This window comes from Montipora capricornis, chromosome 13, assembly GCF_036669925.1.
Source record: "Montipora capricornis isolate CH-2021 chromosome 13, ASM3666992v2, whole genome shotgun sequence".
Lineage (NCBI taxonomy): Eukaryota > Metazoa > Cnidaria > Anthozoa > Scleractinia > Acroporidae > Montipora > Montipora capricornis.
In genome coordinates, this window is record NC_090895.1 from 37,052,801 (window position 1) to 37,070,300 (window position 17,500).

General features: G+C 39.5%; 2 protein-coding genes across 2 annotated transcripts in view; both read left to right on the forward strand.

Annotated features, from left to right (window-relative positions):
- The window catches only part of LOC138030302 (ferritin, heavy subunit-like), an 8,507-nt gene extending 7,139 nt beyond the window's left edge, over positions 1-1,368 (forward strand). Inside the window, exon 8 of the mRNA XM_068878207.1 lies at positions 520-1,368. Coding sequence (XP_068734308.1) covers positions 520-681 — 162 coding nt within the window. The 3' untranslated portion in view covers positions 682-1,368. The remainder of the gene's footprint in view (positions 1-519) is intronic.
- Positions 1,369-6,027: 4,659 nt separating this feature from the next.
- The window catches only part of LOC138030303 (uncharacterized), a 29,863-nt gene continuing 18,390 nt past the window's right edge, over positions 6,028-17,500 (forward strand). Inside the window, exons 1-7 of the mRNA XM_068878208.1 lie at positions 6,028-6,205; positions 10,729-10,896; positions 11,908-11,950; positions 12,680-12,801; positions 13,478-13,570; positions 13,768-13,821; positions 14,446-14,571. Coding sequence (XP_068734309.1) covers positions 6,155-6,205; positions 10,729-10,896; positions 11,908-11,950; positions 12,680-12,801; positions 13,478-13,570; positions 13,768-13,821; positions 14,446-14,571 — 657 coding nt within the window. The 5' untranslated portion in view covers positions 6,028-6,154. The remainder of the gene's footprint in view (positions 6,206-10,728; positions 10,897-11,907; positions 11,951-12,679; positions 12,802-13,477; positions 13,571-13,767; positions 13,822-14,445; positions 14,572-17,500) is intronic.

The window sequence follows — 17,500 nt, forward strand, 5'->3', positions numbered from 1 at the left end:
TTCACTTCTGATTGGTTGAAAGAGTGGCGCAAGAACTTTGAACCAATCACTGAGTGAAGTAAATGCAAAACCAATGCAATTCGCTAATTACTTTCGACACTTAATTGAAAACCGCTCTAAGGACGAGGCAACAAGGTCTAATTTGCAAGCAACCAAAATAATACTACAATGCGGGCGGTTGTATATTGCCTGATGTATTAGCAGGCGTGAGGAACAATACGTTGATGTATATGGGGTCCTCACGAACAATGATCTCTAACATTTGAAGGAAGGACCAGTCTCGAGAAAAGACCGTGACAAAAAAGGAAAATCGTGTTCCAGTCTGCTCAGTGGGAAGTCGTGAGATCAAATCCTTGGCAGCCTTTTATCTTTTCCATCTCATTCTGATATCGTTCTTGTTATTTTCAACGTCTTTGTACCATTAAAGAAATCAGTTTTACTCGGCGCATGCAGCAGCTGATTCGTTCAGAACAACACATTATTTACAGCTTTTCACTAATCAGCTTATTGGATTTACAGTTACAAGACTTCTTGGAAGGAAACTACCTTGGTGAACAAGTGGAGAGCATCAAACAGCTATCGGACTACGTCAACACCCTGAGGCGACTACAAGCAAGCGGAAACTATGCTCTTGGAGAATACCAATTTGATAAGAACACCTTAAAAGGCAGGGACGATTAGGTTGTATCCTGTATTAGTTAAAATCCCACTACCGTACAATCACGAAGGCACCCATTGGATTGGCTAAATACCATACTATCTTTTGATTGAGTATCCAAATTGTGGAGGCTTTCAAAAATTTATAATGAAACAATATTGGTGTCGAATCGGAGGTTGCAAAGATAGTGGGTTTTTCCCTAGCGCAAAGTAATGAACACTTTCGCTTCCATAAACACTAGTTTTCTGAGTGAAAGAAATAACAACTCAGCGCTACACGACGTGATCAGATAATCAATTGATGTGTAGAAAACTAAATTAAATAGACTGGAACTATTAGTTGAAGTTTTTTATTTATCAGGAAAGAACGAATTGGACACTAATTATCTTATATTTTGGACGCTTTTCCTTCCAGTAGAAAAACTCTCAACCTTTTTTGTATCACTGATTTGAAGTGAGTCGTAGCTCAATGAAAAAAAATAATTTCTCAGCTGGACGCCGTTGATTGTAATCATGTAATGCACCTTTTTCAAATTATAATAAAGAGAAACAATCATCTTATTAGATGGTTTGGTGTGTAATATCACTGAGTATTTTTACGAAATATGCAAACAACGAGTAGAAATACTCAGCGATACTACACAATGATCTTAATCATATATACTGACATATACAACTCGATCAATAAATGATGTTTTATGAAAGGGTAAATTGGTCTTTTGGCGTGTGTATGCATGCGAGTGCATCGTTTGCATTAAGGAGGCTCGAAAGGGTTTCAGCACTTAGAAGACTCTCTGTTTAGATCGAATGACGCTAAAACACTGTATCACGTAACAGCAATGTTATGGTACCATATGAAACACTGATCATTTCCAAACAAGATATGATCATTATTGTGATGTAATAAGTTATCTTGGCAACGGGAAAGCCCAGCAAAAACACCCCATATTTTGGATTTAGTTGCTCATATCTCAAAAACGAACTCGATAACCCCCTTTTTTTCCCCCTTTTTTTATTGCTTAAAACTGATGAGAAGGCCACGATGAAACTTTCAGCAAAGTTTAAAAAATTCTGTCCAGAGGATTCAGAGCTACCTTTTTTATTGCTTAAAACTGATGAGAAGGCCACGATGAAACTTTCAGCAAAGTTTAAAGAATTCTGTCTAGAGGATTCAGAGCTACCTTAAAAAAAAACACAAAATTAAGGTGGCTCTGAATCCACTAGACATAATTTTTAAAAACTTTTCAGAAAGTTTCATCATTCCTTTCTGATTACTTTTCAGAAATAAAAAATGCGGGTCACCGAGTTCGTTTGTGAGATATAAGCAACTAAAGACGAAATAAAGGGTGTTTTTACAGGGCTTGCTCGTTGCCACGGTGACATATTACGTCACAATAATGTCTGTATCTTGTTCAGCAATAATTCTTGTTTCATTTGGTACCACAATATTGTCAATACATGATGCAAAGTTGTGGTGCCGTTCCTTCTAATAAGAGCGTCACTTGAAAGGGTTGAAACTGGTTCGAGCTTCCGTAAGTGCTGAAATTGTATTAAAACAAGAATGTTCGAACATATTCCTTTGCATCCCATGATGCAGTGCATGCACCGCGAAAAGCAAGTTCACATATCCATACTCCAGCTGGCCTAGGCATATCAATTTTAATCCAATCCAATTAAAATTTCAATTGTTGGTTTACACATGACGTCACGGCCGCCATGTTAGTGTCTCCAAACAAAAAAACCGAGGCCATATGTTGGTGACCCGACCCAGTGCTCCGGTAATTGAACTCTATTATTATGCAAACGTTTCCTTTTGTTTCCGCTGAAACCAAGACTATGTGCGACCAAAACGGTGCTCTTCACCGAAACGAGGAAACTAATTTCAAGGACAGAAGAGTGTTTGCTCCAACCGGAAAGAGAGATGTTTTGCCTCGACACTTTTTCTCGCCCAGCAATTTCTGTTATCTTGATTTTCGCCGTCAAGACAGCCGTTGATGCTATGTGAACACACCAATCAGCTGCGATAAGAAAAATCCGCTGGGCAATTGTGATGACTCTCCCATTTCCAGGCATGTCTTCAAATAAATCTCTCCGAAGCACAGAAATGCACGTACTTAGAAGTGACCTATCACCCTTCTTAACAAAAACAAAAACAACCTCAATGCTTACCCTAACCTGGTCGTTAATAGTTCTTTGATGTAAGATTTAATGAGACCCTAACTTCCGTAATTACTGAGGCATGCATTTCATAACGTGCACCAGTAGACAGAAGATGGGCCTTGCAATAAGGCTGCTGCCTTAAGGTACACAGACTTCTTATACAAAATAGCAAAGGAAACTACTCCTGTCGAAGTAACTCGCACATGCAATCATCGAGAAAGTGCCCCTGCTTTCGGTGAAAATGTAATTGAGACTCATTGGAACGTGCTACTCTGTGTCAGATATTACAGTAACTGAATTCATTCTAAAAAAATGCGAGAAACCAGACCACCTACACTGTGGAGTCGTGTAGGCCGGTCAAGCCCAATTGACACTTGGTGGACTCTTAATAACTACAAATATGTGGCATTCGTGCAAAACTCTCCGACAAAGCCTTGCGCACTCGGCCCTTGAAAGAAAGCAAGATAACAATGGCTCAGGTGTGGGAGCAAGGTGCAGGGGATTTAAAGTTTTCCGTTGTAGCTTAGCTTGGACCCAGATCATGCTAGGGGCCTTTCCTCGGAGGGCCAATGAAAAGGACATTATCTAGTCCTCCGCTGCAAGCCCAATCCTACATGAAGATGTCTAATGTCTTCCATTAGCAATGTCCTTAATTTTTATGAACGTTAAGAAGGGAAGAGGATGGAAATAATTTCGAACAACTTTTTGAGGTGAAGTCTAAAGATAACTTATCGCGTTCATCAGGAAAAGGGAAATGGAAAACTAAGGGACGAGGTGTAACACTTTCCTTCGCAACAGCTTTGTGAAATCGCGAGTCAAGAAAATCATTGTTGTTTGAATCTTGAAAAACTTGTAATTCCTAGTATCTGGACCAACCTCGTTCCCAGGGCTTTTCTCCCACCCGCACCCCCACCTCGGCGGAGAAAAGCCGTGGGAACGACGTTGTATCTGGACCTCTGAAGCAAACACACACACGACTGTCGTCTACGCTTGGCTCCCCATTCGCTTCGGGCTGCGGCAAGCGGTTCTCAGTTGTCAGCTGGCAGACCAATCGCGAGCATATCTCTGTTGCAGACATGAGGCCTCGCCCCAAGTATGGGAGCTGACGTCATAATTCCCACCTTCTTTCCTATTGGCTGACTGTCTGATGTTTTTCACTAAGCGCAATTCAAGCAAATACAGTGTTCGATTTGCAGTGAAGGGAAACTCAATATTCCGGTGCTCAGATACAGTGTTTTCTAGGACCGACCAGCTTTCTTAAAACATGGTAAGGGAAAATTATGTAAGCGTGCATGAATGCACTATTCAATTGCGCCACCAGAAGTGTTTACAGATGCGCTCAGGCTCTGTTAGAACCAGAAACTTGCACCATGTGTACTCTGTGCCGCGCAATTGGCGGTATCATTGATGGAATGAGTTGCGAATGGCTCACCAGACTCCGTACTCTCTCTTCCAAATAATAGCTGCTTAAATGCATTAATTACGTTTTGCTTAAGCTTGACCATGTTTCCCTAGAGATCAAAGCTGACAACGACGTTCAGCGAAGGCAACAACTTTCTAACAACACACTGCAAAATAATCGTCTACTTATAACTGAAATTCGCTTAACAAGGATAGTTCAAGTTGTAGTCTGATTTGATTTTGTTAACCATTAAGAGAATTCAAGCAACTGGATCTGTGTAGATCTCCTTCTTCCCTGAATGATGTAATCGGTCACGTTTAATGTGACATTCCTCCATTGCCAATTAATTGCCAACAATATAACGTCTGCGATCAGGATGAAATCTGACAATACAGCCGTTTCTAATTCATTTGATAGCTCGGCAGACAAACTACAGTTGATAAATTTGAGTTGTCATACTAGTAGAAACAACGAAACTACGTTTTACTTGAGTTAGCAAACGGAACTTGTAATCTTGCCAACTAAGGTGTGAAAGACTGTCTAACTACTGTCAACTGCTGCACGTTAAACCGATAAAACGCTGTGTTCTATTCATGTAACGTCCACGTCATTTCGTTGATAATGGTTTCAGGAATTACGAAACTGCCTACGATAGAGTGACTAGCCTAGTTCAGAAAAATGCCCACGATATAGTGATTATCCTAGTTCAGTTTTAATATCATGAGGTGTAAATGTGTTCATAAATTTTCAGGGCAAAAACGTTTGCAGTCAGCCTGTAGGAACCATGCCAGAAGATATTCAATCTTGTTTATCCTGTCGTGATTATTTTTGTTGTCTTTGTCTCTTCTACTCCTATTATTTCTGCTGTCTACTCATGGGGAAGGCTGAGGCAACGAAACTAATACAAATTTTCGCAGAGTTAATACAAGGACCAGCAGCAAAACTATCCGATATCTAGCTATTATATGCCACCGATCAATTGGTATCATCTCAAAGGACCCCTGAAGAACTGTTTCTTTGTTTGCTATTTATTTGTTTGAGCAGGTTGAAGTATTGGCAGCTATTCAGCTGATGTGGACCAGCTATACCCACCCACCCATATACTCCCAGAGGACAGCCACAACACCGGGAACTTCATCCCCTACTCTTCTCGAATAGTGTGTGGGTTCTTTAACGTCCCACAGGGAACTACTAGCTCCATCACGCTTTCCGCCTTTGGCCCAGCGTTTGTTATCCGGGCCAGTGAAATTTTATCGACTGAATGTGATAGCCGAAAAATGAATTTGCCAGAACAGAATAAGATCTCTCCCATATTTGTAACAATTTCAGCCAATATCGGTGCTGTAATGCGGAAAAGTCCTCGTGTGCAATCGGAACACGTTTGATCTAAAAGACGGAAATGAATTTGAGTATCGACAATCGAAACTTGTTGAATGCAGAACTAAAGCTTACGCTCCATAGGAATATCCTCCGTAAACAAACTTTCTGTGAGAATAGTAAGCTTCCTCGATCACGATATTCAAGTTCCCGAATAAGGAAATGTTATTTTTACAGTAGCTGAGTATTAGCATATTGATAGTATACTCTTTTGTCACCGAAATTCCAACACCCAGTAACTTTGCAATGAAAACTAACAACTTGGATGCTATAGGACAGAGTTAAGAAGTCCTCTTAGTAGCAGAATCGCAGAAAATAATCTACAGTAGGCGATAAATAATAACACGGCACACTGTATTAGAGCCTGTGATTGACAACGCACATAGAGTCGGTCCGCTCAGGAAGGATGGAACCCTTGGACCCTTCATTGCAAAGTTCGTCTGCAGACCAGAGAGGCGTGCTATTGTAAACAGACAGAAAGATTTTAAGAAGGGAGTGTACGTTTCAGAACGACGGAAAAGAGGGAAAAAGAGTGGAAAGATACCATGAGACAAGCATATGAGCGCGGAGAGAGGCCCAATTTTTACGACGGAAAGTCAGTTGTATCAGGTATTGACTATTACCTCGCGGCTCAATGGCGCCCAGAGAGGAGTCCATGTATCAAATTGGAATTATGAAATTAATATTTAACTAGCAGTACTCAAGAGGTTTTAGTAACTTATTTCTTAAGTTTAACTATTCTGCAGTCACTCCTTAGTTTATTTAACCGATTTCTGTATTTGCAAATGCGCCACACTGTATTTGCATTTGCTATGCTTTAATAACCATGGAATTTTTACATCAAATGAACTCAATGAATTGTTCGTTGTTGCAAAGTCACATCGAAACACGTTTGATCTACAAGAACAGAACTGTATCGGAGTATTGACAATCGCAACTTGTAGAATGCGGAACCAAAGTTAACACTCTATGGAAATAACCTTCGTAAACAAATCTCCTATGACTATGAGTGAGACTCATGAATGGTTCCATTTTAAAAAAGAAAAACCTCTCGGTGCCACCTTAAAAGGGTCTGAGCTGCCACAACCTAATTCAGTCCTTTTCGAGGAAAGGAGAACTAGTGATCATTTAAAACTTTAAATTACCAACTTATGAAAAAAATGAATTCATGCGGAAATCACGAGTTCAAAGGCTAAGCTCCCGTGTCGTTTGCCTAGCAAGTAAAAAATAACACGAATGAGGTATCACGTACGCATTGGCAGGAGTCCACATCATGGGATTATTGATATTATTATTATCATCAAATTATTAGAACGAGGAATATTTAAGATGTTGTAGTAGGTTATTTATTAGTTTATTTAATATCCACTAAACCGATTTCTGTATTTGCAAACGAGCAACACTGTAAACGATCCAGATTTACATTAGTCTATTGTTGTCACACCTATCTGCTCTTGGGGAGGCACAATCTACGAGCCAGCGAGGCATGTTAACTCACATTTAAGTCTAAGCACTCATTTTAAAACGGTTAGCTTTCAATAAATGCGCGACTCTCACGTTGACTCGCACAGTGGCTCTCATGTTTTTGTTCATGCCTCGTACGCAATCACTGCCAATGTTGGCGCAATAATTATTAAAAGCATTTGCAATTGATGTAGGATCTGTTATTTCGATATCATTCAAAACAACTTTGGTAATAGCCTGTCTTTCCTGTGAGGTTGTTCGGATAATTTGCTTTATCCCCTTCCAAATTCTCTTACCATCATTCAAATGTATTGAAAAATAGTCATTGTAATACTTTCTTTTACTAATTTTAATAAGATGATTTAACTTATTTCTATAAACCTTGAATTTAGTCTGGTAATAAGATGATTTTGTCTTAAGGAATTTCTTGTAAAGCTCATTTTTTTATTTTAATTGAGGTTCTAATTGCAGAAGTAATCCATGGCTTGGTTTTGAATTGAGACTCTTTCTTGGACAATTGCTTTGGTGGAATGTGTATATCAATAAACTCTGATATTTTACTATAAAAAGTATCAAACATACAGCTTGGATCAGAATTACAGTTGAATAATAAATCCCAGTCTATTGATTGGATGTCATTAAGTAGGGCTTGCTCATCAAAATGTGAGTAATCTCTTTTAAAGATCTTAACATTTTCAGGCAACGAAGAGAATTTACTAACAACAAGAAAGTTTGGCAAATGATCAGTTAGATCATAAATTAAATTATCACTAATTGTAAAATGTCTAGAGAGTTAAAGAAAATATGATCAATAAGTGTCGCTGAATGATCAGTAATCCTGGTTGTTTGCAAAATTTGGCGCTGGAAATATGATGAAACCAAGATATTTAAAAAATCGTTTGTACCAGAATGTGTCTCAAACTTGAGGAGATCTAAATTGAAATCCCCTAGTATGACACAGTATTTGTTTTCATAATGAATCTTTTCAATCACTGTGTTTATGTGAGTCATGAAACTATCTAAGTTACCATTAGGATGTCTGTATATAATTCCACAAATAGTATTATGTTCAGCATCATTTTGGATTTCAATCCATAAGGATTCAAAACCTTCCTTAACCGAAGAAAGATCTTCACGACAGCTATAGCTTATGCCTTTCTTAACAAAGACTCCCACTCCACCAGCATTAGATAAGCTGGGTTGAGATAAAAAGTTATAGCCTGGAATATTTATATTTAATATTTCTTCTTGATCAATCTTTAGTTTGGTTTCAGTGAGACCTATTATTGACATGGGAAAATACAATTCAGACAGCATATTGATAAGGTTATCTATGTTTGCTTGAATACTTCTTATATTGCAATTTAGGAAAGAAAAGGCATTATTAGATAAACAAGCCGATATGTCCTTATTTACATGGAAATCATGTGTACTAAAATAATTAAAATTTGAGTCTGAAGGCATATGAAGGTCAATATCTAAATTTGTGAGGTGGGGTATATTAGTAACTGAGGCAGAAATAGTCAAGCAAGGCAATGAGGTATAGCTGTCATTACTGTGGACACCAGGGGATTAGGCTCTACCTGGACACCTATCGCAGTGTGAATCCGCAATAGTACTTATCTCTTAGGTACATCCTCTGTACAGCTGACAGGTATCGCAGGAGAGCTCAAATTCTTCCTTAGGAAGATCCTGCCTCCATTGGTCCAAAGGAACTTATAGCTGAGATCTCTTTTGCATTTCAAACAAAGTTTGAAAATTTCCTTGTTCTTTTCGGTCAGGCTTTCATTAACATAAATCTTGTTTGCCACAGAGTAGCCAAGGTCAACTGTAGAAATAGACTTCAAATTCTTCCTTGCTCAGTGTAGGTTTTCTCTTATCTCACGTTTCACAAATTTGACGATAATTGCCGGAGGTATGGGAATTCCATCATCAGTAAATTGCTTTCTGCTGGGAATTCGATGACTTATAGGTATGTCACTCTTTTGCATAGGTACACCAATCTTTTCTGAAATTTGTAATACAACTTCATCAGTTTGGTCCAAATCCGTCGGTGTGGAGGGCAGAGGTATACCTCGAATTTCCAGGCAATCTCTTCTCGTGTATTGCTCCAGATCGTTGAGAGATTTCTTGAGAAACTTCACTTCGTTTGAAGACTTACGTATCTCCGCTTTGAGGCTTGCATTTTCTACGATCTTTTTATTTTTAGCTTCGTCGAGATCTTTCAGTGTTTTAACAATTTGGTCATATTTACTGTTGAGTGCGTTCACTGATTGCATAGCATCTTCGATCTGTTTACTCAGAGGTTGAATCACCTTCCGTAGCTTCTCTTCGAGAATTTCTTCCAACTTTTCCACTGTTAAGTTTGACATAACGATGAATAAATACAAAAACGACGAAAACATCAATACAGAACGTGAAAACATAAACGTTAACGTTGAAAAACTGCAAATGTTTGGTCCACGTTCAGAAACGCCGCCATCTTGTACACTGACCGCTGACGCTAGATGCTCTGAAATGTGAAATGTTCATTACAATCCAATTACAAGCCATTCTGACCTAGAAACGTTTTAAATACCGGGATACAATATGCTAACAGACAATCGAACTTTCCCTTCTGGTGGTGGAGTAGTATTATTATACACTAAACAGGGTCTTGTTTTCCAAAATAGACATGATCTTAGGATAGATAACACGGAAAATATCTGGATAAAAGTTAATGGCCTGATTGTTGAAGAGATTAATTAACCTTCTTGTCTATCAAATCATGAGTTTCTTGACAAACTTAAAGAAATCCTTCATGAGGTTTATTTGGGTAAAAAGAAATGACTCATCATGGGTGACATAAAAATTAATAGACTTGGTACAAGCAAAATAACCTATGAATCTCTCCATTTCATACCATCAGAAAGGCTTTAATTCGCTTATATTTGAAGCTACGCTTTTTTTTTCTTCAAGTTTCAAGTCTAAACACTAACTTCAGGCCCAAAAATCTCGGTTAAAAAAGCTTCGATTTTCGTCACAGCAGCACTTTAAGAAACAACACAGTCATGTATAAATCGTATTCTATGCAAATTGTGCTTCTGCTTTTAAAGTATTGCCATTGAGTTCGAAATTTTTGATCATTCACCAGTATTTACCGGTCTATACTACCCAAACATAAGCCCATTTCCTGGTACATTGTATATAGTCCTCGAAAAAAAATTTAAGAGTAAATCGTTCGAAGCATTTTGAAGCCGGACTGACGGACAGTCCTAAACTGTTGAAGCTTATCTAGATTTCTTCTCAAACTTAACTGACAAAAAGTTAAACCTCTGGTTTAAAAAATCTATTAACACCCGTGATAATCTTTAGAAAAAAATGGCATATTACACTTAACATAAAACGCTTGCGAGAATTCGCGCGAGTATTGCTTTTGTGACGAGACATGAAAACAAACGTTTTGAGACAATAGCTTGCTGAAGTAGTCAGGTCACTGAAGTTCAATCATGAAGACAAAGTTAGATAGACACAGAGTAGTCAAATTCTGCTGCGTGGTGAAAAAGACAACCTCGGCTGACTATCAATCTGAATTTAGGTTTGGTCTGTTTGTACAATTTGACTATTTGTTTCGGTCTTGCTAACTTTCTCAATCTTAATATCGTATATAATTGATCCCTTCTTTGCAGATCTGGGTTTTGATTCTGGCCACTTTCCTTTCGCCAATAGGCGATAACACCCTTGCGGTCCCAGAAGTGAGTACTCCTAGAGGTGAAGATGGTGCAACCCCAGTCTCAGAAGAACAAATGCCCAAGGAGACCGTGGCAGTCTGCTCTAACGAGACAATTCGCATGGAGGTGATAAAGCAGTTCTCTCATATAAGTGGGCAGAAGGCAGAAATGCTTCAAAACAGGAGTCCAAATAGTTGCACTTTACTCCACGTTTGGGTGCTCAGAAAAGATAAATACTTGGTTTGCAACCACGTGATGAGACGGCCATGTTGGTGTACAAAACAATAGGAAAAAGACCCACGAGTTTTACATATTGTCCTGTACACCAACATGGCCGCCATGACGTCAGATGCAAACCATCAATACGAAAAAGTCCTATACTAGCTTAAAGTGGCTTTCAATAGAGTGTCGAAAGTAATTAGCAAATTGTTTTGGTTTATGATTAGTTCACTCAGTGATTGGTTCAAAGTTCTCGCGCCACTTTTTCAACCAATCAGAAGTGAAACCAAAACCAATCGTGGCTCGCGTGTGCACATTTTCCCGCGCTTTGTGTCGGCTACGTGTAATTACTTCGAGTTTTGATTGGTTTACCAGATTTTCTCCGTCCTTTCTGATTGGCTCAAGTAATTACTTTGGTTTTGGTTTTACGACACTCATTTGAAAATCGCTCTATACTGCACTACGAGCACTGAAAAGCGATTCCTCTCTTGTTATACGCAACTCCCCCTGCCCGTCTGGATTTTTCAGCCGAGAGTTGATGAACCTCAGACTGGTTCATTTCACGTACAAACGCGACTGCAAAGAGAGGAAGTTTTACAGTGAACGATACAGAAATAAAGAACATGGTATTCCACGGACCGCGGAGTACGTTTGAAAATTGGGCGGGGGTTGGTAGGGGCTAGGTTTTGGTACGGGCCACAAAAATGTGAGGGGAGGGAAAAAAGTGTGGGGGCTATAGCACCCACAACCCCCCTCCACCGCCCCTCCCTATCCGCAGACCATGTATTCATGCGTTTAAGACCATAACGTCCCTTCCAGATGCCTCACGTCGTTTTGCCAAAACCTATTCCCACAGTCCTATTTTTGTCTCATATGTCGTTAGTTAATAACTTAAACGACAAACTTTATTACTATTAGGAAAATGCCGAGTGGTTCGACGACCCGTTCAAAGATCCTTACGGTGAGTTGAACTCTTACAGACAGACATATACTAACTAAAACGTAGAAATGTAAGAAAAATAGCACCACTGATCACATTGGAAAACTGCTTTCTGCAAGCCTAGGTTGCTCCTACTGTAGCGCATTTAGGTGTTCCATAGACACAATAACTGCGACACAGAAAATAAAATACATCCTTACAATTCCACACCGGTACTTCATCTACAAGCCATAAACGTAAAAAACTACGACCTCAACGTACTATTCAGCTCAGTGTAATTTTCAGCTGTTAGATGACATCTGAGAACTTTATTCACAGATTCGAGACAAGAAGGTACTGTTCAGTAGCATATAAAAGGTCACACAGATTCAGAACTAAAACCGACATAAACAGAAACAGAAAAGAGCAGTGCAAACTGTGAGCTTTCAATTAAATGATCACACTCATGGAATACACTCTCGCACCCCAAGCTAGAACTACCTTCTTCAGCACAAAAACAGAAAAGAAACAACTGCTCGATAACGTTCCTTTGAACAATTTGCAGGCATGAATTTCGCACCAACTAGGCCCTCCTTCACCAATATCACAAGCACTTCCACAAAAGAGGCAATGTTATTAAGTTTTAACTAAGTGGTTAAACGTTTGCATTTTATCATTAGTTATCTGATTCAAATTCAAGTGTTTAGCAAGGCTGCTATAATCTCAAATACTAAACTCCTTTAAGAGGTCTTCACTTGTTTTCCCACACAGGAAAGCCGGAGCCGGACACCACTCCCTTGCCGTTTACGACTCCATTCTCCAAAAACATGTCTGGAGAAATTAACAAGCAAATCAACCGAGAGTTGTTTGCTCACTATACCTACTTGTCCATGGTGAGATTTTCCTTTCAATATCAAAACATTTTTGTAACGTAATGCCTTCATTAGAAACACTTCTCGCGTCGCTCGGAGAAGGAAGTCCTTACAACCCAAATAAGACGCCGATTTTCGAAAGAGCATTTATTTGGGGGGGGGGGGGGGCACGGTACTTTCTTTTATCATATAATATAAGTATATATGGCGGCAAAAGATGCTATACCATGACAGTACTTCAAAGGTTGCAGACGCACAGAGGTCGCCGTTATGAGGTTGGCAGCTTCGAAAAAAATGATTTTGCGGATCAATCTTGCAATCCAAATCGACTTGCATTTTATGACCTCGCGTCAAAAAGAAGTGCTTTCGTCCCGTCTGTTTTTTTTTAACAAGCGCATTAGACCCTTTAGCATGTACAGGAGAAGCACGTGAAACTCAGTTGGTTACTGATCGGCTTTCGAAGCAAGAGGTCCCCAGTTCGATCTTCAGTGACCTCAATGTCTGTTCCGACTTTCCTCTGATCCATGTAGCTATAGCTTTAAATACTCGTAAACTGGAGCAAGGACAGAGGTGCAGGGGGTAAACGGGGCACAGCTGACTGAAGTACCAACGAAAAATAAAGTGACAGTGACTTTACCTTTACAGTTGCATTCAGCATTCTTAAATCTCATCTCTATTTTCCATATTTTGTTACCAGGCATTGCATTTTGACCGCGATGACATCAACCTTCCTGGGTTTTACAAGTTTTTCAAAGAGTCAGCGGAAGAAGAGATGGAGCATGCGAAAAAGGTTAGTCCCTGTCATCTTTTGTTCACCTTCCTCTGCGGTATTTGACATAACCTAGCTTTTGTGTCGTCTGCTTTGAATTCATTACTTTAAGTAGACTTGCAAGCGCCAAAACTGCTTGAAGAAACGTTTTACGTGTTTAGACTTAAACAGGAAAGACCTTGTAGAGTTGACTCATCTTGAATAATTACTTTCAACAGCTTATGAAGTACCAGAACATGCGTGGAGGTCGTGTAAAGCTGAACCCAGTCATAGTAAGTTCTGGTGTTTAGGGACAGGGAAGAGGGTACCTCATAATAATGCGAGGGGAGGTGTACAGCTCAAACGTAAAGGAAAAGAAAATAAATAACCTGGCGGAAGAAGAAAGCTTGTAACCCCACATATCTACGAATCGGGAGGTAAGGTTCTGACATCACCATGCGCGTAAAGCTTCTTCCCTTTTCTTCACCACCTTACCCTTTGTAGGATACTGGTAGAAAAATTTGTTTCAACGCTGGAATTATATTTGCATCGATAATGCAATGCCGTAACGAATTTGCTTGCATCAATGGTGATTGTAAGGATAGACTATGGAGGTCGCTTTTGATAGGACCCAAGGTTGGATCAAATATGAAATTCCTAGAAACGATATAGAAGCCTTTACGCCTCTCACAAATGGTATGCATGGAGAGACCAGCGTATTGACTAAGCGTCATAGTATGGTTCATGCATGCCCAACTCTTATTGGGAGAATTTGCATTCGTAAGTGAAACGCTACGAACACCACTCCACATCTACTCAACATTCTCGGGCCAACAATGTTGGAAGTTGTTGCGCCCGTTTGCAAGAATGCATGCATGATGTTCCAGTGACAAAGCTGCGCTATTTCTGTTTGACAGCAACCCTGTAAGGACGAGTGGGGTGATGGTTTACAGGCCATGCAAGAGGCTCTGGATTTGGAAAAAGAAGAGTACAACTTTCTGTTGCGCATGCACGATTTTGCTCAAACCAACAATGACCCACAGGTATGAGGCTGTTCTTTGAATCGTCACATGACCAGTCTTTTCTTCGCATTACCTTTGCCATAGTAAAAAGCTATCGAAACCACGTGGGGAGACCTAGGTTCTACACACCTATTAGAAGGCACCAATTCACAGAGTTTGTGGGCAATGCTCCTGTTGAGTAATGCATTACTAATTCAAATCTCCGTTGAACTGGCCCTTGCTCAAAATATTTAGTTTACCAATTCACAGTTGAAGGCTCTTTGAGCCTGATCAGTCATACATGTAGCAATCAGTTAAGTGGTTCCAGTACTGGCCACGTTACACTGAGAATTTTGTGCAGATGGCTCCTGCTACCAAACTTGAACCTGCTGCGCATAGCTGCAATAAACTATATTTTAGTTTTTTTTTGGCTTTGTTTACCGACAGGTGCAAGACTTTTTGGAATCTGAGTTCCTGGGCGAGCAAGTAAAGAGCATCAAAGAACTGTCGAACCACATCAACATCCTGAAACGACTGAATGAAACCAATTACAATCTTGGAGAATATCAGTTCGACAAGATTACCCTGCACGGAAGTGAGGAGTAGTTCTAGTTCGGAGCCTGAGCCTTGCATTAGCAAAATCAGAGATAAGTCTGAAAAAAATGCAAAGCAAAGCAAGTCACTTCAGCTGAATAATTTAGTCGTAGTTATTTTTTAGATTAATCTGGCATGGACTGATCTCATGTAATTTCTTCAGTCATACCTCAATCCATTCAATAAATTGCAGCGATTGTATAAATATTCGCTGAGTATTTATTTCTACAATTTTCACCGGGCTTTCCATTGTAAAGTAGAGGAAATACCGCATTTGCCTTCCACTGGAGTTCATCACATCTCCCATACTTCAAGGAATTAGTGGAGATAGAGGTTCCCCTTGATGAACTCCTGCCTTCCAAAAGCGAGTATTCTCACCTTACCAGTCGCCATCCAGTAAGCTTGTATTTCACCTTTGTTCGTTCAAGTTGCTCCGTTGACTTTGAAATAATCATTTTATCCAATGTTATCCTCATTTAATACGTACACTATCCATTATCATCATCCATCCATACATACATACTTAATTGACCACTCCCCAGAGGGGCTTTTCAGGGCCAATGAACACAATCACGACAGAACAGAACATTCAACAACAACTGTTAATAATCCCAACTGGCCCGAGGCAAGATAGTTGGCTATTTACAAGTGCAGCTGAGAAATTGCACCAGCGACTACCAGGAACAAATTCAAGCAGTGGCAAGAACGTGTCTTGAACCCGGGATCCCCGGATCTGGGCCGAACTGCCTCCCCCTCATCATCATCATCATCTCAGTCATCATCAATATCATCGTCATCATAACCAATCCGCATCATCAACGTTGTCGTCACCATCATCATCACTTGTAGCACAGTGTAACGCAATCCTTTAAAACATCATCATTAGTCTTCTGCAAGTCATTTGCGATGCGTCACTTGACGCTGGAAGATAACGGGCTGGTCATCCACCGTGTAAATTCCGTAAATCAGAGATATTTCCCTTCTGGTGTTCCACAGGGATCCATTATTGGCCCTCTCCTTTCCCTCATTTTTATAAATGACATTGCCGAAGATATCAGTACTGACACAAGTATCCCCCTTTATGCAGATGATGCTAAATGTTATAGGAAATTGCTTGATCCAGCTGACCAAGCAATTCTTTAGTCTGACCTCAATACAATTGTAGATTGGAGTGAGTTATGGGGAATGTCTTATAATGCCTCTAAATGTAAACATCTTACTCTTACGAAAAAGCAAAAGCCGTTAGAAACAACATAATTATTTTCTTGCAGGCAATATATTATCTAAATCTGCATGTGAGAAAGACCTGGGTGTTTTAGTTAATGGTAAGCTCTCCTGGCATGGTCACATTGTAAACAAAGTAAATAAAGCTAATATAGTGCTACGACTAATTACAAGAACTTGTGGAACCCACGCTAACACTGATGTTATCAAAAAGCTTTATATTCATCTTGTTACTATGCTTCACAAGTCTGGTCTCCCCATCAGGCCTATCAGTTTAAGCAATATGATTGAAGGTGTACAGCGTCGTGCTACCAAACTTATGGTTGGAAGCAAGTTATCATATTCTGATCGTTTATTGAAAACTGGCCTCATGTCACTTTCTTCGAGAAGAATTTACTTGGATTTGCTTTTCCTATTTAAATATCTACACGGTTAATATGACCTTGATGTGTCTGGTTATCTACAATTTTATGAACTCGAACATGAATCTTATAATTTAAGAAATACTGAACTAATGTTTAAAAGTATTTATGCTAGAACTGACACATTCAAGTATCCTTTTTTTCCTAGAGCTGTACGCTCATGGAATAAGTTACCTATATCTGTTAGAAAAAGTGACTCAGTCTCTAAGTTCAAACAAGAGTTAAAGTTGTTTTGTCTTCAGATGGATCGCCATCACGATTAAGAGAAATGAAAGCGACACCTCTTCGACCGCAAGACAAAGTCTTAGAGATGAATGATAAATCTTGTATGCATTACCACACAGAAAAACTCCGCTTTGTATATATGTCGTACATGCGGCATGACAGTCTCAGATGATTGATACTCAAATTGACTACAAGACACACACTACGTAAAAGTTGTCATACCGTGAACCAAACAAAAGAGTCGAGCCGTAGTCTCCTAATCTTGAAGGGGGATTTAACACTTTACACTTCACACTATGACTGGAAACTGCGGAATTTCATTCATAGGCGAAAATTTTAACCTTCCGTTTACAGCATTAAAAATTAAAACGAAGCAAAAGGTCAAGAAGTCAGTAAACCTTCGCAGCTTTCACTTACAGGGTAACAACTTAAACTTATTTGAGTGTACTAAACATCAATATCACATGAATGAGGCTGTTGGATTGCAAGTAATTAAAATCCAACAA